General features: G+C 41.7%; 1 protein-coding gene across 10 annotated transcripts in view; it reads left to right on the top strand.

Moving 5' to 3' along the window:
* Positions 1-21986, top strand: part of LOC121277996 (intersectin-2-like) — a 216145-nt gene that overhangs the window by 62741 nt on the left and 131418 nt on the right. For 8 of the 10 annotated variants that reach the window (XM_041187968.1, XM_041187973.1, XM_041187967.1 and 5 more), the window contains one exon: positions 18804-18896. The exons of the other annotated variants lie outside the window; for them this stretch is intronic. In XM_041187968.1, coding sequence (XP_041043902.1) covers positions 18815-18896 — 82 coding nt within the window. In that variant the 5' untranslated portion in view covers positions 18804-18814. The remainder of the gene's footprint in view (positions 1-18803; positions 18897-21986) is intronic. 10 annotated transcript variants of the gene reach the window in all.

The following is a 21986-nucleotide window of genomic DNA, read 5'->3' as shown; positions in this document are numbered from 1 at the left end:
CCCCAGGTTGTTGATGATTGGGGGCTTCAGCTTTGGTAATACCATTGAATATCAAGTGGAGGTGGAGATGGCCATTGCTTGGCACTTAAGTTTTGCAAATTTTACTTGCTTCTTTTCAGTTCAAGCCAGAATATTGTCAGTTCTTGCTGCATGTGGGAAGGGATTGCTTCATTATCTGAGGAACTGACTGGAAATTACATGCAGTGTCTTGTCTTCTAACCTGTCAGACCATGTGATTTATGCTGTTATTTACAAAGTTATTAAAAAAGCAAGAAATTAAACAGTCGCAAAAGATTAACCAGTGATTACAAAACATTCAACCTTGGACACAAAAATAACAAGACACTTTGCCAATTCTCTTAGTACTGGGAAATGAAGTGGAACAAACCATCGATGTGAAATTTGAAGAATAATTAGAAAATTATCCTTATGTACTTGCATTCTCTTCCTAAATCCCTACCTCTCTGTACATCTCTTCCCAACTTCATGGACTCTCCTTTATTCACCTCCCCTAACTCGTTTCCCTGTAGAGTGCAGTCCCTAAATGCCTTTGTGAAGGCCCTTAAGAAGTTTTGTTGTGTTAAAGCCACAATATAAATGCAAGATGTTGTTGCAATCCTAAAATTATAAACTGCCTTTGGGAATAATTAAAAGACTGGTGGGCAATTATATATAGCCATCAAAGAACTTTTGAATAATTGTGAGCACTGTTGAGATTAAAATTTTGAAATCAGTATTCAGGATCTATCTCCTTGCTCTTAGTGCAAAAGTCATTGTTGAAGCAGGCACCAATGCACTCAATTGTTGGGGTGTGAACAGTTTCACACTGAAGGCCAAGTAATTGTTGAATAACTTCCACAAGAATTATTGAATGATGATCAACATGATCAGGGCAGATTAAAATCACAAGATCAGCTTATCTCTTTCCAAACATAATTCAACCTTGGATTTAAATCGTTAGAAATGTTTTTTGTTATCCAGTTCTGGAACAGTAAACTTTGAACATTTAAAAATAGATCCTTAACATTGAACTCTTTCAATGATTTTGATTCCATCTGCACTCCCTCCTCATAAATAAGAGCATGGAACTTACCAGGAAAATGATTAATTTTGAGGATAGATCATATAAATGATGCAGCTGCAATTTTTTAAAAAGTCAACCAGTGGATAGAAACATAGAATGATACAGCGCAGAAAGGGGCTCTTCAGTCACCTGCTCTTCTTCCATAGAGACGAGTTGCTCCCATTGGAACAAAGAGGTATAGGGGGAGATTTAACACAGGTGTTCCTTAGGCGCAGCACCTTCCAAACCCATGACTGCTGCCATCTAGAAGAATAAGGGCAGCAGACACATGGGAACATCACCACCTGCAAGTTCCCCTCCAAGTCACTCACCATCCTGACTTGGAAATATATCACCATTTCGTCACTGTCACTGGGTCAAAATTCTGAAACTCCCTAACAGCACTGTGGGTGTACCTACACCACATGCACGGCAGCGGTTCAAGAAGGCAGCTCACCACCACCTTCTCGAGGAATTAGGAATGGGCAATAAATGCTGGTCCAGCCACATTCTGTAAATGGAAAAAAAAAGTATGGGTTTGACAGAGTAAATAGGAAAGAACTTTGCAGTGGCAGAAGGATCCGGTAAAGGAAAGAAAGGAAAATTTGCATTTATACAGTGTCTTTCATGATTTCCCAAAGGATGTCCCAAAGCACAACGCAGCCAATGAAGTGTCTTTGACGTGTAGTCAGTACAGCTAATTGGAGGACCTGGATTTATGGTAAGTGGCAGAAGAGCCTGGGGCGAAATGTTTTTGAGTATTGAGTTGTTGTGATCTAGAATGCACTGCCTGAAGGGATGGTGGAAGCAGATTCAATAGTAACTTTCAAAATGGATTTGGTTAAATATTTGAAAAGGAAAAATCTGTAAGGCCATGGGGAAATGGCAGTTAAGTGGGGCTAATTGGGCAGCTCTTCGAAAGATCAGGCATAAACACAAAGGGCTGAATGGCCTCCAACTATGCTGTATTATCATTCTGTGATTCTAGAGCATGCGGTGATGTTAGCTGTTAATCTGCCTTCAAGAGGGCAAGTGTCTAGTCTTGTGCAGTGTCAGTCCCCTTAAAAGTACAGAATTTTTCAAGCTTTGTTACGTTTCCATGCCATCAGTGGAAAATGGAAAATATTCCATTGGACCTGACTGTGCAGTTCATTAGCCATGTACTTGAATTATTGGGAAGTATTCTGCTACATCATAAGATCCTCTCTATCAGGCTTATGTTTGTTCTCATATTCTTAAACTGCTTAATTGGAGAATATATAATCTAGTTTCATTGCCTTTGGCAACTGTCAAATTTATTTGCTGTGTTGTTATTTAGTATAATACTCTTGTTTCCTATTGCTCTACAGAAACTTTTGTTTTTCAATATCTTTACTAGAGGATCAGACGTCTAATTAATGCTTTGTTCTTGAAAACAAGTGCACGCTGTTGTACCATTGATAATTACCTTGCTTTGAAGTGTACTGTTGTTTCTGATTTTTCCTTGTTAATGGCAGAATTCGTCCCATTTCCCTAAACTGTGAATTCCTCACACAATGTTTCACGGATGCTGGACACAAAAAGTATGGTAATTATAGGCAGCACCTATTATATTGTATTTGTGGGAGAAGTCCAGAGGAAACCACTGATGGCCTTTGGACTTTATTCTTATCATGGTACCATTCAGAAATGCAGCTGCAACCCTACTGTGCTGATAACATTTTTAAGGTTATTTAGGCTGGGAATAAGATTGCATCATGGAGAGCATTAATTTTTGGTTAAACACAATATTGAGAATTTTAAATTTGAAGTATTGGGGTCTGAGAATCAATGTAGGTCAGCAAGAACAGGGGTAAACATGACTTGGTGAGCTATAGAATACAGGCAACAGAGGTTTCCGTGACCTGAAGTTTATGGTGTATGGAGGAAGGCAGACCAGTCAGGAGAGAATTGGAGTAATTAATTCAAAGTTTTCAAAGATGTGGCTAAGGATTTCAGTGGCAGATGTGGCAGACCCAAGGTAGTCCTGAGTGTTATACTCAATAAAGTCAAGCGGTGAAGGATGGAAATGGTGCCATTCTTTACACACATTTATAAGCATTTATTTACAGAGCTGCACATTTTAAACATGCACTTACTAACCCAGCAACTACAGGGTCAACCTGTTCTTATTTGTCGGACCATAAGTGAACCCCAGTTCAAGCCGATGAACAGCACAAAATTAATTACAACTAATATATAGTTATCAGAGAGCTGGGCACTGTTCTGAAGGTGGGAGTAGACAGTATTTGTGATGACGAGGATATAGGATTGGAAGCTTAGCTTAGGGTCTGATAGATTCCGAACAATCAGCTTAAAACTGGGACAGTGGCTTGGAGTCTGTGGCAAGGGTACACAGTTTGTTGTAGGTGCTGAAGTCAATTACTTCAGTCTTCCCAATGCTTAGCTGGACGAAAGTGGCTGAAAGTTGTATGAGCAGTTTAGCAGCATAGAGGCAGTGAAAGAGTTGGGAGAAATGGTGCAAAGATAGAATGTTTTTCTTCAATCCCCACTACAATATCAAAAGCTACCACAATCTCAAGTCAAGGTATGGGGAGTGGAGATTCACCCATAAGTGATCCTAAAATTGGGTAGCGGAAATAATCTAGGCTTAAAACTTCAGAGAAAACCCAAATATGTAATAATGCCAATCATTTCAAAATATGTTCCCTCCCTAACAGCACTATGGGTGTTACCTACACCACATGGACTTCAAGGAAGGGCTCACCACCCACTTCTCAAGGGCAATTAGGGATTGGCATTAAATGCTGCCCTAACCAGTGAAGACCATATCCCATGAACGAATAAAAAAAATGTTTTGGTTTCAGTTAGTTTGTATTGTTACAGGTTATGTAACTTATAATTAACATTAAGTCTGTCAGACACAGCACTTAAATGCTGCAGCCAAAGATGTATTTTTGAAGCAGAGCCACTGTTATAATGGAGTGAATTTGGCAGCTACTTTGCACACATCAAGGCTCAACAAACAACTAATGACATAAATGATACATAATCTGTTTTTAATTGTGCTGCTTGAGGGACAGCAAGGTTAGCTAGGACACTTAGAACCCCCATACTCTTCTTTGAATTGTGCTATGGGATCTTTTACATTTGTCTCAGAGAGCAATGGAGTCTTATTTATTGCCTTATTGAAAAGCTGCTCCTTCAACAGTGCGCACTCAAGTATCTGGAGTGGGGTTTAAAGCCGCAACCTTCTGACTTGAAGGTGTTAATAATGATCCAATGTAATGTCTGTAAACAACAGAGGTTTTTCACATGCAGAATGCAGGTCATATTGGACTAGGCATGGGCCCGAACTTCCTGACTGCAGTACAGTTATAACAGTTGTTGACGCATGCATCATTGTTACAAAGGCCAAATTTGCAAGTTGCTTGGTTACATAATCAGCATTTGGGCATTGTTATACGGTAAACACCAATACTAATTAAATGTTCATGCAGGAAACTCGTAATTTGTTCCATACTACACTTGGCACACAGGTTTTTTTAAGAGGACAGGTATTGTCTCACTTGCATTGTAGATAATCTGGTGTTGTCCAGGTTTTTAGCAAAGCAGAATGGCAGGTATGCTAAAATTTAATACCATGTCAACTTAACCCTTGAAAATGCAAAGCAATATAATTATACATTTTGTCCTTCCAAATGCGAGTTGTGTCTGCAAATTACAATTTGAGTTAGATATTACATGAGAATCACTGTTGGAGCCTACCAGGTGTATTGCTGATGCTGAGAACATTTTGAGGTGATATGCATTTGTTGTTTGCTACGAGATAAAAGTGTATCGCTTTAAGTGAGATTTTTCTTTTTGGTATTACTGCTAAACGTGCTCAGTGGGAGCATTGTGATATCGGTAAAAGAAAGTCTGCATCCTTTTCTTTTCTGCATACTTACCTGGCAGGGGAGAGACCTTGATCGCATTTCTGCCAGGGAAAGATCAACGAGCAATGGCTATAACCAGTCGAACTCCTTACCATGGGGTACCTAACACCATCCGAGTCATGGTGAAGGACAGTGAGGAAGGAACAGTAATGGATCGGACCTTCTTCACCAAGAGAATCCTATTCAAGCTGTGTGGTTTCGAGGCTGCGGAGATCTACTGCCTACAGGACTTCCCCAGTGCTGGATTTTTTGATGTGACGTTCAAGCAAGTGGCAGCTTGTGTCAAGCTCCTGAAGCTGTTTGAGGAGAAGAAAGACCTGCCAAAAATGAAGATCCTGACGGTGGAGCCGCTCTTTGCTCTGCCGTTGCAACAAGACCGGGTTGCGACGGTGCATCTTTACAACCCCTTCGTCCCTGTTGCTGACGTGCTCACCTTCCTTACCAGGTACTTCGATAAGGTTGGGAGCTGCACCGAGGTTAGAGACGATTTGGGGATCTGGACATGTAAATGCCAGGTTAAGATCACGCTCAAGACTGACGGTAAGGGAGCCATCTTCCACCATCCTTCCAGATTCGCTATCGGGGGAAGCCGTGGCTACCTTTTTTATGCTGGGCAACCCAAACTTTGTCGCTCATGCGGCAAGTCTGGTCATGTGGCGGCCAACTGCAGCGCCGTCCTCTGCAAGAACTGCAAACAGGAAGGGCACCAGACAAAAGATTGTAAACAGGCTAAGTGCTGCAACCTGTGTGGTGAGGCAAGTCACTTCTACAAGACCTGCCCCAAATGTTGCCGTACTTATGCACAGGCAGCCAAAGCCAACGAGGGGGAAACAGAAGAAATGCCTCGTGTCACTCCAACCACCAAGACGCCCAGGGAGAAAAACGGGACAAAGGAAGACACAAAGAAAGATAAGGTGGAGGAAAGGATTGGGGCAACAGGCAGCCAATCAACAGCACTGCCCCCCGAATCTCCCACTCCTCAAGAGAGCGAGTCAACGGAGGAGGAGGAGGCAGCAGTGGGAAAGCAACAGGGGGAGTGGCAGCTGATGAAGAGAGCCAAAAGAAAGAAGGGGCTAAAAAGAAACCAGGCCACTTCCCAGACAAGAGGCAAGAGGCGTCGCCCATCCGACACGGATAACGAGCAGCAGCTCTTCGGACGAAGAAGGGCCAGGGCGACGCCGACAGAAGAAGCGGCAAAACGCTAGGGAGTTGGAGGACGAGACACCCAGCTCCAGAACGTTGGAGACAATGAGGAGACCAGCGCACCCCAACTTTGCCCACAACCCGAAGAGGTCAGTGTACCACAGCCCCAGGAATCTGGGAGCAGTGAGGCGCTCAGCGCACCCCAGCTCCGGGAAGCCGGGAGCAACAATGCCCCAGAGGGGGAGAGGATTGGAGAAGTTTCTCCAACAGAGGACATTTCAAACACCGCTCTCTGCACGGACCCCCAGATGCCACCCGAGCAGAACACCGCCAATGGGGAGGTTCAGGACGGTTTCCTCAGCCCATCCTCAGCAATTTGAGCACACTACGGGCATGAAGGAGCAGACCAAAGGTCTGGAACTCTCAGAGACAACAGTTTTGGTAAGAGACTAAATGCTTTAAAATGGGTTTAAAGATTGTATCCATAAATGTGCGTAGCATTAAATCTACTACGCGATGTGTTGCGACCTTGGACTACCTTGCCAAGGTCAAAGCTGACTTGTTTCTGCAGGAGTGTGCGATACCGCACCTCAGCTCCTACAGGCAATGGTCACGATGGTGGTCCCATGGGCCATCGATCTGGTCGGGAGGAAACGACTTTCGTTCCTCCGGCCTGGGGATTCTGCTGCGGGGAGGCAGCTTCACTGTCTCCTAGGTTAAAGGGGTGGTGGGCTGGTGCCTCCTCATAGCAGACGTAATGTACAAGAATGCTCCACTCCGGTTAATTAACGTGTACGCCCCGTCACAAGGGGCTGAGCGGCTGGCGGTTTTTCAGCAGCTCCCACTGCTGCTGGCGACCTCCAGGCCAGTCATTCTGGGCGGTGACTTCAACTGCATCATTGATGCGGCTGGACGATCCGGCAGGGCCGACAGCAGATTGGATGCTACATCCAGATCCCTGATGGAAACAGTTAAGGATGCCAAGCTGCACGACGTCTTCAGCAACCCTGCAGACGGAGCGCAGCACTCTCCATTGCGGGTAAGAACCTGGTCATCAGGTGTGAGGCACTCTTGCTGTTGCTGTACGTGGCGCAGGTCTGGCCCATTCCACGCTCCTGTTTGATGGTGATCACCCATCCGTTCCGCGGCTCCGTCCGTTCCGGGATAGACTTCCTGTTTGTGTCCCGTGCATTCGCAGTCAGATCCACCAACGTCAAGCCTGTGTTCTTCTCTGACCACTGCCTCCTACTGGCTGACTGTCACTTAGAGGAAGACCAGAGGGTTGGCAGGGGGCATGGAAGCTAAACGTGCAACTGCTGACCCCAGAGATCATTGAGGAGCTCAAGAGGGATTACAAAGGTTGGAGAACCATGAAACCCCACTTTGAGTCACTGACACACTGGTGGGAAGCGATCAAGGGAAACATCAAGAGGTTTTTCATCCTCAAAGGCACCCAGAAAGTTAGAAAGGAACAGAGGGAAATGTACTGACTCCAGAAAAACATGCAGAATCTGCTCCGGCTGCAGTCGATGGGGGTCGATGTCAAGGAGGAACTCCAAGAGGTGAAGAGCCATCAAGCCTCCAACATCATCTTCCGTTCCAGAGTCCGCTCCGTGGAGCAGGATGAGACGTGCTCACGTTTCTTCTTCCAAAAGGTACACAGAGAGAGCTCTGTGATCAGCAGCCTGAAGGAAGAAGACAGCTCAGTAAAGTCATCACAGTCCGACATTTTGAGGATCAGCAAATCCTTTTATGCCGGATCGTATGACGTGAAGCCCACAGACGGCACAGCCTTCCAGTCCTTCCTGTCCTGTATCACGGAGGTCTTAGACGACAGTACACGGGAGAGCCTGGACAAAGCGGTAACTCCTGACGAACTGACTGAGGCCCTTGAGTCCTCGAGAAGAGTAAAACTCCCGGAAGCGATGGCTTGCCGGCGGAGTTGTATTCGGCTCTGTGGGACTGGATTGGCCCAGACCTGCTAGAAGTGTACGAGAGTATGTTTCTGGCCGGCAGCATGTCAGAATCCATGAGGAAAGGCATTATCACCCTCATCTACAAGCACAAGGGGGAAAGGGAGGAAATTAGAAATTGGTGACCCATTTCACTGTTGAATGTGGACTATAAGATTCTGCCCAAGGTCATCGCCAATCGGGTCAAATCCACTTTGGAATTGGTGATCCACCCTGACCAGACCTGCACTGTGCCGGGCAGGAAGATCTCTGATAGCCTCGCGCTGCTCAGGGATACGATTGCCAATGTGCAGGACAGGGGTGTGGATACTTGCCTCATCAGCCTGGATCAGGAGAAGGCCTTTGACAGAATATTGCACACCTACATGGTGGATGTGCTCTCCAAAATGGGGTTTTGGGAGGGAATTCGCAACCAACTGCTCTACACTAACATCAGTAGTGCAGTCTCTATCAATGGGTGGGAATCAGATAGCTTTCCTATTAAATCTGGAGTCAGGCAGGGCTGCCCTCTCTCCCCTGTCCTTTTTGTGTGTTGCATAGAACCCTTTGCTGAGTCCATCAGGAAGGATCCGGGCATAAGAGGAGTGACGATCCCAGGCAGTGGAGGCACTCAGGTCAAAGCCTCCCCGTACATGGACGATGTCTTCTGCTCGGATCCCCTGTCGGTGCACAGACTGATCCACATCTGCGACCAGTTTGAACTGGCCTCGGGAGCCAAGGTAAATCGTGGGAAGAGCGAGGCCATGTTCTTTGGGAACTGGGCTGACCGATCCTTTGTCCCCTTCACTGTCAGGGCTGACAGCCTGAAGGTACTGGGGATATGGTTCAGAGGAACCAGGGCACGCGTTAGAAACTGGAAGGAGCGAGTGTCTATGGTGAAAAGGAAACTGGGCATGTGGGAGCCACGCTCCCTCTCCATTGCGGGTAAGAACCTGGTCATCAGGTGTGAGGCACTCTTGCTGCTGCTGTACGTGGCGCAGGTCTGGCCCATTCCACGCTCCTGTGTGATGGTGATCACCCGAGCCATCTTCCGCTTTATCTGGAGGTCGAAAATGGATCGTGTCTGCAGGGACACGATGTACAAGCCTCTAGATAAAGGGGGAAAAAATGTGCCCAACATCACCCTCATACTGATGGCCACCTTTGTGTGTGACTGCATCAAGCGGTGCGTAGACCCTCAGTATGCAAACACCAAGTGTCACTACATGCTGAGGTTCTACCTGTCCCCAGTGTTATGAAGGATGGGTCTGGCCATGCTGCCGCGGAACGCTCCAAGTAGTTGGACCGTGCCATACCACCTGTCCCTCGTGGGAAAATTTATGCAGAGAAACAGCTTTGACCACAAGTCCATCAGGCAGTGGTCGGCACGTAACGTCTTAAAGGCCCTGAGGGAAAAGGAGAGGGTGGATCCTGTGGGATGGTTCCCTGAGCAGACTGACAAATTCATTTGGCAGAATGCCTCATCGCCAGAACTTTCCAACAAGCACCAAGATGTAGCTTGGCTGGTGGTGAGAAAGGCCCTCCCCGTCAGATCCTTCCTACACGCCAGGAGTCTCACCCCCTCTGCATGTTGCCCTCAAGGTGGCTGTGGTGGGGAAGAGACCGTTGTTCACCTCCTTGTAGATTGTGCCTTTGCAAAAAAAGTCTGGAGAGAGACGCAGTGGTTTCTCTCGAGGTTCGTCCCGAGCAGTTCTGTGACACAGGACTCGGTGCTCTACGGGCTGTTCCCAGGGACACACACCGAGACAAACATCAACTGCAGCTGGAGGATCATCAACTCAGTAAAAGACGCTCTTTGGTCCGCCCGAAACTTGTTGGTCTTCCAGCGCAAAGAGTTGTCCCCGACCGAGTGTTGCAGACTGGCACAGACCAAAGTCCAGGACTACGTGCTGAGGGACACAGTTAAGCTTGAGGCAGCCACCACAAAGGCGCAATGGGGAAGGGTCGCTGCCTAAGACCTTTCTGCCACAGTGCACCGAGGGACTGGGAACTGTTGAGAGCCCCTCGGATGTACAGCTCAAAATGAATGTCTGCCAATGATTGTAATATTCATTGTCTGTACTGATACACCTTGTGATTCATGTTGTAACAGTTGAACCTGATTGTATTTTTGTAATGGTGATTTTGAAATGGTTCGAAATGTTTTTGAAGATTTATGAATATAGTATATTTGTGCAAAAAAAAAGTCTGCATCCTTTCCTGCGTTATTCAAAATAAAGTTTTCATTTAGAGTTTTGGTAGGATCAGCAAATAACAAGGTGACCCAGTAAGCATGCTGCCTAGAGTCATGGACACTGTTATGCAAACTAAAATTCTGCGACCATTTTCTTGAATTGTATTGTTTTTCAGTAAATAATGTAACGTGTCAAAACACATGAGAGGGTTACGGGCACCTTGGAATGGAAGAGTGTCTGAAATGGCCATAACTCTCAAATGAAATGATGAAAAACAATATTATCTCAGTAAAATTATTTGCTTTTAGGTACAATAAAATTTAATTTTTTTCGCAGAAACAAAAATAAAATGACAGGTTTGGTACTTGAAAGCTAATGAACAGTAGAAGAGCATTGTTCCAGTGACAACGAGTTAGGGCTTTGTTTTATTAAAGAAAATATTTTCAGAAAAGTGGAGGAGCAGGTCAGGACACCAATGTGCTGGCACAAAAATACTTTCCTGCATTCAATCATCACCCCCCCCACCCCACACAATGGTAACTGGAATCATTAGTGTTTTTTTCTGATAAGTAAAAATGGAATTGGTCATTCAGAGTAGATTTGAGTATCTTTATTATAATAATATATTAATAAATCATTAGAAAATATGAACTTTGAAGAAGAAGATCCTGCCTTGACATTTTTGAGAAAATAACAGCGCACATTGATGGTGGGAAGACCTTTAATGGTAGCATACCTAGATTCCCAAATGGCATGTGATAAAAGTCCCTTATGAAAGTTGTTTTTCAAACTCAAAGTTATGAGGATTCAAGGCAAACCCTGGGAATTGATAAGAAACTGAAAGGTAGGAAGAAATGATTGCGCATTGGCAGAGAAGTATTAGAGTGCAGAAAAGTACTGAGTAAGTATCCAGAGCGCAGTATTGTGAGCACTGCAGTTTCTCAGTTGCATAAATAACCTGGTTTCAGAAACTTGATGTATTGTGGTCAGGTTCACTCATGCATCAAATTGAGAGGGGCAATGGAATTAGCGGAAAGAGCTCAGAAATTATAGAATGAATTGAACAAAGTAATTGTTTCGGTGGATTATTAGCGAATGAAATTTAATGCAAATCAGTAGACTTCCCAATTGAGTGGAGGAAGTGAATACCTAGGTGTATTGAAGAAACTCGCAATGGAAGCGGGGAATTGTTGAGTGCTTTTGGATGGATGCACTGAATAGCCTGACTGGTCTTTCTAATACAAAATTGATTACCTTGTGGCCTTGTAAATGTTTAATGGTTTTATTCTACATGCTATCCCTACACATACTGGTCTGAAATTAGCACTTGATCATATATGCATTTGTAATTTGTTCAGTCATCTGTTGGTTTGTGAGTTTTGTAAAAGTTTCCTTTTCCCTTTTCTTCCTTTTTCCAAAAAATGACCAGTTGTGTCAGACTCAGTTGACTTCATTAATGCATTAGCCATTAGTGACAAAGATCTATGGGTATATCACATCAGACATGTAAAATCACAGCCACGTTTTTGATATTAGTTTGTTTTCAACATCTAAAACTTTCAATCAGCCATGTTTGCCCTTTTAAAAGTTTTTGCTGCACAGAACATAGTACAGTTCTATAGCAGTCTTTCATGTAGACAAAGATTTGTTGACAGTAATTACAATGATATTTTTATAGTAATGTTCTTTATTATATTCAAGATGACCTCTAATTCTGGTGTTCAGTTCTGAATCTGAAGAATGGTTTTCTGAAGGAATGAAATTTCTGTATTGGCTAATATTGCCAATCATTTTGAATTGTTCCTTCCTTTCAAACATCTATGTGTTTTATATATATATATATATATATATATATATGAATGATACAAATCCTCTATTTATGGAGAGAAACTTTACTTTGAATTGATATTGACTTTTTTTCTGCTGTTTAATCTGTAAGGACCATTTTACATATTGAAGCATAATTTGTCATCACTGTTGGTATGTGGCCAATTTAAGAAGTGAATTAGCATTTGAATCTCACATCGCAGATACTTGGATCTCTGCAAGAATTTCTACCCGTTCTGGGAGTGTTTGGCTATGTTCTAGGATGGGTTGTAATAAAAGGAGAAAACGCGCAGACTCGCTGTGGCGAGTGTGGAAGAGACAGTAGCCCAAAAATTTCAGCGATCTCGTTTTTTTTTAAATCCAGTAAATTCCATACAATTGCGAAAATGATGTTTATATTGAAGGATTTTCTATGCTTCAATCATCAAGTGACAGTTGTGCTTGCAGCCGAGCTACTGTGACACTGCAGATATGATGGGTGGTTATGGACTTGATTTAATATAACTGTTGCAGTTGTACTTCATCATTGCATGTTACAACGCCATAGTGGGATACTATTTAAACATGTTTTTACTATTGAATATGCTTCCACCACCTTCTTTCTAGGTAAGTGAAAGGTTATGTGGTGGCCATGGCCATTGTTGTTGACACTACACACCACACACAATGTACAATAGCGAATTGTTCTAAAGTCTTTGTCAAACAATAGCAGGTGTCCCTGTTGTTTTCTTTCCAATTCCTGGAATGCTCAGCTAAGCTGAATCTGAGACAAGTGATCATCCTCTGAGGTTTGGTCAGTGTCTTCGAATTGGCTGGTTGGAGATGTGAGAGCTGAGTGTGGGGATGACTATTGGTATGAACTTTTTCGAAGAGGAAGAATGTAACCATGGCTAACATTGTTTATTACTTAAAAATGGAGTCACATATGGCATTCACTCTGGCAAAATGTAACTGATTGCTGGTGAGTGAAACACAGAAAATCATTATTGTATTAACTTAACTGAGAATGTCTGACAATGTTGGAAGTGGTATATGAGCTTCATGTGCAAAAACTGAGGGCACAGGTGTGAAAATCTTGTATGGAAACTTGCATGCTTCCATGTCACAGCACAGTGGCGTCACTATGCATGGTTTAGAGATAAGATTTGGAGGACGTAAACATAAAATGCTGGGAATACTCAGCAGGCCTGGTAGCATCTATAGATAGGGACAGAATTAATGTTTCAGATCTGTGAACTTTCTTCAGAACTGGGAAAAGTAAGAAATGTAATAGGTTTTGAGCAAGTGAAAGTTGGCGGTTGGGTGGGGGCGTTGCAGTGTAGTTGGTGGAACAAGAACAAAAGGGAGGTCGGTGATAGAGTGGAAGGCAGAAAAGATTAAATGACCAAAGGTTTCATGGTACCAGGCCAAAGGGAATGGTAATGGGGCAAGTAAAGAAACTTAAGGTGTGTCTGGGGAAGTGTGAATAGTTACCATCCGAAAGCAAAGGAAATAAGAGAGAAATGAAAGAAAAAAAAGCAAAGAAAAATGAAACAAAATGGGGACATAGATTATGATCTAAAGTTGTTGAATACAATATTGAAGGCTAGCAGAAAGAATGTGCTTGATGCTGTCTGAGTGGCATAAAATAATAAAACATTTTATTTTCCAGTGCTGTTTTTAGCAAGAAAAAGCACCTATTTCAAAAGATTGCCAGAAGATATCTACAACAGTGATAGCTTCAGAGTATTCAGAGCTTCAGAGGCAGGGCAGTGATGCTAGGTGAATTGCACCTTCAGAGGGCCAGCAGACATCATGGGCTAAAGTATCTTTTCCTGTGCTGTAACCAGTCTATGATTCTGTAACCTCAGGAATGGTAACACTAGTTCTGATAAATTAGGGCAGTGATATCTCACTATCTTTTGTTATAGTTGGAAGTTTTGTTGGGGTTTTTATCCTAATTATCCCTTGCCAGCTCAATCTCACCTCACTAACAATAAAAATTTATGAAGTTTCTAAACTCTGGTGTCAAGATCAATCAAAAATATGAGGCCCAATATGCCAAACCTGTTTCAGCTCCTGCTTCCTGCATTCAAGCTGAACAGCTGCTAATCTCCACCATATTCCCACATAAAACCATTAATGAGAACTTCAATGGTAAGGCGTAAGCTATGATCCCCTGGGCACTGAAAATTTTAAGATAAGAGGACCTTATTTTCCCAAACCAAGGATGAGCTTGCAATATTCTAATTTTGGTTGGTGTTACAATCATTGATGCAGATTAACAGCTGTCTTTTATTATTAGCTTGATATCTTTATGGGATGAGGAAGAGGGTTCCTCACTGTGGAGAGCTAGTATATCAACATGACCCTTTTGTTCCAAGAGCATTAGGTCAGTCACATGCACATTTTTTTGTTGTTTGTTTTCTTCGCTCCCTTATTTTCCACAAGATGTTGACTCTTTGGATTATGGTTCAGTGGCTAATTTGCCCAAGTGGCCATTCTGAGAGAAAATATGAGAGGGGAACTGAAATGAACAGCTGAATAAAGACAATTCTGAAGTGACTGGGAAGTGAAGTTTGAAGTGGCGATGGGAGCACCAGCGTTACATGTTAGAATAAACCAATCAAGATAACTAGCAGAAAGAAGGTTAAAATGTAATGTATTTGACAAAGTTCAATTGTAATTACGTGTGGCAGAATTATGGCAGGAAAGTGTGATAGGAAGAAAGTGTGGTTCAGGCTTTAAACCAACAGTTAAACTAATTAACATTAAGCAGATAATTTGAGCAGTATTTAATGCAAAGAACACATTAACAGCAATTAAAGTCTTTACTATTTTCATCAAAATGAATGAACAGCAAAGATGCTTTTCTCGTGCTAACTCTTTATAAAATTGCTCCTTGAAACACAGTTGCTCACTTCTTGGTGGTGTGACATTGTATTTCTGCCGGCTTGGGACTGACATAAAGTGAATAATTAATTCAAAATCCTTCAGTGAAATACTGAAAACCATGACATAAGATGCATTTATACTTAACAGAGTTTTCTAAACAGCTATTCACAGGTTGTCAATACATAGGATGGGTTTGTCCATACAAAGGCATCTGTCATTTAGATTAATAAGGGTATCTCTTATCCTTCACCTGGTCAAAATATCAAGCTGACAAAATTGAACAGAATGACGCAAAAGATATCTCAAACTGCTTCTGGGGCACAATGCACCTGGTGACCCTTTTTGTGCCTCAAATGTGATGTATATTCTTGTAGCTTGCAGAAATGACTAGAAGTAACCAAATATTAACTCTGTGTGCTATGACTAGCAAAGACTAAAACACTTCTCCATAGTGGCCCTTTAGTCAGGTCAACTTTATTCATTGCTTGAGGATTCCAGTTAGGTCAGTTCCAAACCGCTTTTTACAGAGAACAACTTCCTCAATCATAAGTTGGGGTGCTGTTATATTGTCACTTTTAACACATTTGGAACTGTTCCCAATTCACTGATACAGAAGTGGCAGTATAATCAGAAGTCACATAGATGATCTGATTGTCAAGTAAATTAAAACAAATGGAATGAGGGGATTCACACTATATCCCAGTGTGCAAGTGCATTGCTGGAATTTGTATTTTGGATGGCTTGAGGAATACCAGCTGCAAGTGGGTTTCCCTTCAGAGTCCAGTTGTTTTGTATATTGTTAGGTTCCCAACCCACTTTGCACAAAATGCTCAGGAAAAATCACATGTGCATCATCATACTATTGATAGCTTTGGAATGCACACTTTCTAGGCTCAGAGCCAGCATTTCAGGTTAATTGACAGCATAAGTACAGGCTACTGATGCTGCACACTCAAAATAGATAACAGTCCCAGACCAGTGTATGCAGTCTTAAATTCTTGAAACTGGAACTAGCAAAATATATGTTCTTTAATGATAACCCATTTGTAAATTCCTTTGAAAACTTTGTAAAACTAGAACTCCTAATTTTCTTGGCTAACCAGTCTGAAATATGAACATTGTAAAATTGTCAAGTCATGTTTAAAATACTCTAGGCCCAAGTTACAGCTTTACTTAGTAATTAAATTTGTGGTTGCTAGTGTCAAACAGAACTTAAACGGTTTCCCACAATTTATGAATCATTGAGCAGAAAACATCAGATTTAAAGGGGGCTTCTGAGGTCAACATACATACACCCTGTGAGGGGCAAAATAGGGAAATGCAAGAAGAATGATGCTGTCCGACAGTGAACACTTCTCAGTTGGAAAAGACACCGCTGAATTTTTACTTGGGGTGGTGGTTGGGAGCCATTGTGTGTTCATCCCAGGACATGAATTGTATGCTGGGATAAGTGAATTACTGCGTAAATCATCAACTCATTTCATAGAATTGTGTCTGATAAAATTCTGCATGTTCCTGTAGCTTTTTTGTGCAGTCTGCCTTCCGTGTAATATGAGGTGCTAATCAGATCTGCTGTGTTGGCAGTTATTATATAGAATGTGCAGTACTGAAATAGGCCACTTAGCCCATCTAGCCTTTGCTGATGTTTATACTCCACAAGTTCCTTTTTCTCTCATTTATTCTTTTAGTTTCCTTTTGAAAGCAACCAAGCTATTTGCCCCAATCACTTATTGTGGTAACAAGTTCCACATTCTAACCCATTGAGGTTAAAAAAAAAGCTCCAATTTCCCTGTTGGATTTATCAGTAACGATATTATATTTATGGCACCTGATTTTGGATTCTCCCATTAGTGGAAACATTTTCCACAATTCTACGCTGTCCAACCTAGTCATTTTTTTTTTAAACTGCCATCAGGTCTTCTCTGAGTCTTCTCTTTTCTAAAGAGGAAAGCTTCAGCCTATTCAATCTTTCCCAATAGCTGTAATCTCTTAGTTCTGCAGCCATCCTTGTAAATTTTATTTTTCCAGAGCTTCCATGCCCTTATTAAAGTATGGAGATTAGAACTGTGCACAGTACTCTTAAGTGTAGCCTAACCAGAGTCCTACACGATAACTTCACTGCTTTTGAATTCCATACTCTTAGAAATAAATCCCAGTGTTTTGTTAGTATTTTTAATTGTTTTGCTAACCTGTAATGCTGCTTTTACTGATTTACGTATCCCTAGATTCCTTTGCTTTTCTACTCCTTTTAGTTTCTTATTTTCTAAGATGTAGGTTATGTTTCTTTTATTCCGACCAAAGTGTATCACCCCACATTTATTATGCAAAGTTAACTTGCTATTTAATTGTCCAATTTGCAAGTTTACTAATGTATTTTTCTATTCTTTATTCTTTCGGTTTTAGCTATGCCCACTAGTTTGGCATCATCTGCGAATATTGCTATTGAGCTGCTTGATCCCACGTCCAATAATTAAAGTAAATTATGAATAACAATAGTTCCAGCACTGATCTTTGTGGAACACTGCTTTCTACATTTCTCGAATCTGAATAACTACCCTTTGTCCCTACTTTTTGCTTCCTGTTTTTTTAAGCCAATTTGCTAACCATTTAGGTATTTGCTTCCTGACTCCACATGTCATGAGCCTATCATATGGTCCCTTATCAAAGCCTTTTGAAAAGTCAAGTTGTATGGCAACTACTGCATTCCTGTCGTCTATTCTTTCTGTTACCTCTTCAAAGATTTCTATCGGATGAGTTAAGACTTTTGGAATCCATGCTGACTTTTTATTCTTTTTATCTTTAGATTCTCTTTAATTTATTTTAGTATAGATTTAAACATATTTGTCATCACTGGCATTAAACTGACTGGCCTGTAGTTCCCAAGTTTAATTCTATTTCCACGGAATTAGGCAGTTTTCTTTGGAATACATATAGTTTTGTTCCTGGACTTTTCTGCACCTTGTGGACTGAGTGACCATGCATTTAATCATCTCCACGATCACGTCTGATGTTCTCCTAGGAAAGGATTGCTGCTTCGCCATCTGGTGAACATATTTATAAAGCATGCTGAATTTTGATAGATGAGATTGAGTTATATAAGTAGGGTGCTGTTAAAGTTAATTGCTGGGAATTTCCTTGGAGCGATGCCCATTCTGCTGCCATAACTTAATTGGAAGTACTGTAAAACCTCAGGTTTCAGGAAGTTCCCAGCCAATGAGTCACAGAACTTTAACTGTAAAATAGAGGCAAAATACAGCGGATGCTGGAGATTTGCAATAAAGACAGAAAGTGCTGAAAAAACTCAGGTCTGGCAGCATCTGTGGAGGGAGAAATAGAGTTAATGTTTCAAGTCCAATATGACTCTTCTTCAGAGAAGAATGCATATTGCCTAAAGAAGAGTCATATTGGACTTGAAATGTTAACTCTGATTCTCTCTCCACATATCCTGCCAGACCTGCTGAGTTTTTTCAGCACTTTGTTTTTATTTGCTCTGCCAGTGCTCCCTACTCTGATAGGTTATGGACTGTAGTGCGAGTAATAGGGAATCTTGAGACTGGGGCCAGAGTCAAGAGAATCAAGTCAGATTTCTAGAGTTAAAGGGTTGGAAACTCTCTTGGGTTCCAGTCTGACATGGAGCCAAGGCTGAGGGTAGTGGAGAGTGTGGGGTTGAGAGCATGGACTCAGTGACTGTCTTGGTTTCAAGATGGAGAATGAAGGATAGCAGGTATATAGCAGATACACCCCACATGGCGATTCTAAAGTCCATGCTTTTGTGAAGTACTGTGTAATTGGAAATGGTCTATGTGTTTACTTGCGTGTGTTTGTTTTACAGGTGGTCCAAATATGTGGGCTATCACCTCTGATGAACGAGTCAAACATGACCAGCAATTTTTAAGTCTTAAACCACTTGGAGGGTTACTTTCAGGTATGTGTCCCGTAGAACTTTGAGAGTACCCCAGTGCGTCAAAATAGAACATGTGCTTTAGCATGTTTTTGGTATGACTGTCCTTGACTTCTAGGCTGCAGTTCTTGTGCTGAGTCAGTGTGGTTTTCTCATTTTACTAATATAGAATCTGTGGTATACTAATATAGAATCTGTGGTATAACTGCACTTTAAGGAGTACAGTCAAGTATAAATCAATGGCCCAGATTTTGCAGTTATAATGACGGTGAGATTGTGAATATTTTTAATCATTAACCTGTAAAACTTACAGCAACTTCTAGCATCTGCACATGTGCTATTAAATGTGAATATCCATAAGTTGCTGCCAGTGATCTGCTGCCAACAGGATGCACTGTTGAAGTCTCTATAGGTGGCAATCTTTAAGACATCAGTGAACTGACAAGAACTTCCCCTTTTGTGCTGTAATATTGCTGTGAAACCCTGCAAAAAAGTTACACCTTGTTAATGAGGCATAATTGAGTTTTTAATGCCCTACTGAGGCATAATTATGATTGAATAACCTCTCTGGCCCTGAAAATCTAATTTTATAGCTGTGTAATGCCGTTTTTCCATTATGATAAAAATTCCATAGTTTTTTAAATCTAATAGAAATGATTTATTCAACAACGTTTATGATATTTCAGCTTATAATAGGTATTCCCCAATCTTTATTTTTCTCTTCGTAAATTGTTTTTATTTATTTATTCACGGGATGTGGGCTTCACTGGCTGGGCCAGCATTTATTGCCCATTCCTAGTTGCCCTTGAGAAAGCGGTGGTGAGCTGCCCTCTTGAATCGCTGCAGTCCATGTGGTGTAGGTACATCCATAGTACTTTTCGGAAGGGAGTTCCAGAATTTTGACGCAGTGACAGCGAAGGAATGGCAATATATTTCCAAGTCAGGATGGTGAGAGACTAGGAGGGAACTTCCAGGTGGTTGTGTTCCCATCTATCTGCTGCCCTTGTCCTTCTAGGTGGTAGTGGTCATGGGTTTGGAAGGTGTTGTCTATTTATAGCTGTGTAATGCCGTTTTTCTATTATGACAAAAATTCCATAGTTTTTTTAATCTAATAGAAATTATTTCTTAAACAATGTTTATGATATTTCAGCTTATAATAGGTATTCCCCAATCTTTATTTCTCTCTTTGTAAAATGTATAAAAAGTGAAAGAATAATCTGTAAATTTTACTTCTCAGTTTGCTGTTTGTGGGAATTCTTCAGTGTAAATTGGCTGCTTACCCTGCTTAATAATGTCACTTTTCTGGATGCCAGAGATCCCATCGACTTGACACCAGAATTAACTTGGGAGAGGGTAGTCCAGACCACAGAGATCATTGGATCTTTGTGGGCAGCTTTCTTCGAGGTGAGCTGACCACAAAATCCAGACCAATGGATCAGAATTTATGTGAGAACCTCTTAAGGAGGTATTTCTCGCTGGTTGTTGTAGAACTACAACCAACTTTGACGAAAATATTTAATCTTTGAAATTGAAGTTTAAAAAGTAATTTAAATTGCCTACTGGGCAAGTATTAATTTTATAAAAGGGGTGAGGTCAACACTCAAATACTGGGACAGGAATTTTTGTGCAAGCATTTACAAGGAGCACAGTGTAATTTAGTGCCCTACTCTCATGGTCGACCCTAGTGAAAGATTGGTAGGAGAATTATAACCGTAGCGTGACTATTACTTTGCTCGTCATTCTGTAATTACATCAGTCAGTTACTGATAACTTTTAAACAGATTTAGGGTATTCATATAAACCAGTAAATACTAATAGCTTTTTAATATTTCTCTTTCCTCTTTCCTCTTCTTTATGCACCAGGATATATTTTTGGCAGCCTGAATCTTGAGTTCAATACTGCTTGACTGAAAACTATTTAAGTAAAAAATGTTTTTAATTTGAGGACTCAATTTGAAACAAGTTTGTATAGATTCTCTTTATTTGTGAAAAATAAATAGTTTTTTCCTATGGTAACATAGTCACTGTTTTTGTTTTTATCAGTGTAAAACCAATTAATGATTCCAATGTATTACTCTTAATCAACTTTTGTTAAAAGGCCTCTTTTTGTTTTAAGAGTAATAGTTTGTAACAGGCAGTTTGAAATAAATTATAATTCTTTCCTACATCTCAAAACTGCAGGGCTCCTTCTTTCAAGTTACAGGCAGTTAAAATCCGCTATTTACACATGACTAATTGACTGATTTTTCACGACTTCACCACCACTCTTCTCTAACGTGTGAATGCCTTGCACCATAAGCCATTGCTCATTGCACATGTTTCTTCATTGAAAAATATTGAATGGGCTACTAACCATTTCCATATTATGCTTTTGCTGTAGTGTTGATTCAGAATTTCTTTTATTCTTTCATGGAATGTGAGCAATGCTGGCAAGGACAGCATTTGTTGCCCATTCCTAATTTCTCCAGAGAAGGCGGTGGTTAGCTCTCTTCTTGAACCGCTGCAGTCCATCTGGTGCAGGTACACTCAGTGCTGCTGGGAATGGAGTTCCAGGATTTTGATCCTGCAACAGTGAAAGAATTGGGATATAGTTCAAAATCAGAATGATGTGTAGTTTGGAGGGGAACTTTCAGGTGGTGGTGTTCCCATGCATTGCTTGTCCCTCTAGGTGTTAGCGGTCGCAGGTTTGGAAGGTGCTGTTGGAGTAGCCTGGTGAATAGTTATGGTGCATCTTGTATACAGTTCACATTGCTGCCATTTACGTCGGTGGTGGAGGGAGTATGTGTTTATGTTGTTGGATGGGGTACTGATCAAACGGCCTGGATGGTGTTGATCGTCTTGACTGTTGTTGGAGTCTCACGGATCCAGGCAAGTGGAGAGTGTTTCATCTGACTTTTCCTTGTAGACGGTGGACAGACTTTGGGGAGTCAGGAGATGTGTTATTTGCCTCAGAATTCCCAGCCTCTGACCTACTTTTGTAGCCACCGTATTTATATGGCTGGTTCAGTTCAGTTTCTGATCAATAGTAACCCCCAGGATGTTGATAGTGGGGGATTCAGCTATCCAGCTGTAATGCCATTGAATGTCAAGGGGAAATGGTTAGTTTCTCACTTG

This window comes from Carcharodon carcharias, chromosome 5 (assembly GCF_017639515.1).
Source record: "Carcharodon carcharias isolate sCarCar2 chromosome 5, sCarCar2.pri, whole genome shotgun sequence".
Lineage (NCBI taxonomy): Eukaryota > Metazoa > Chordata > Chondrichthyes > Lamniformes > Lamnidae > Carcharodon > Carcharodon carcharias.
The sequence above is the reverse complement of the archived record's forward strand: the minus strand, read 5'-3'. Positions and strand labels throughout refer to the sequence as shown.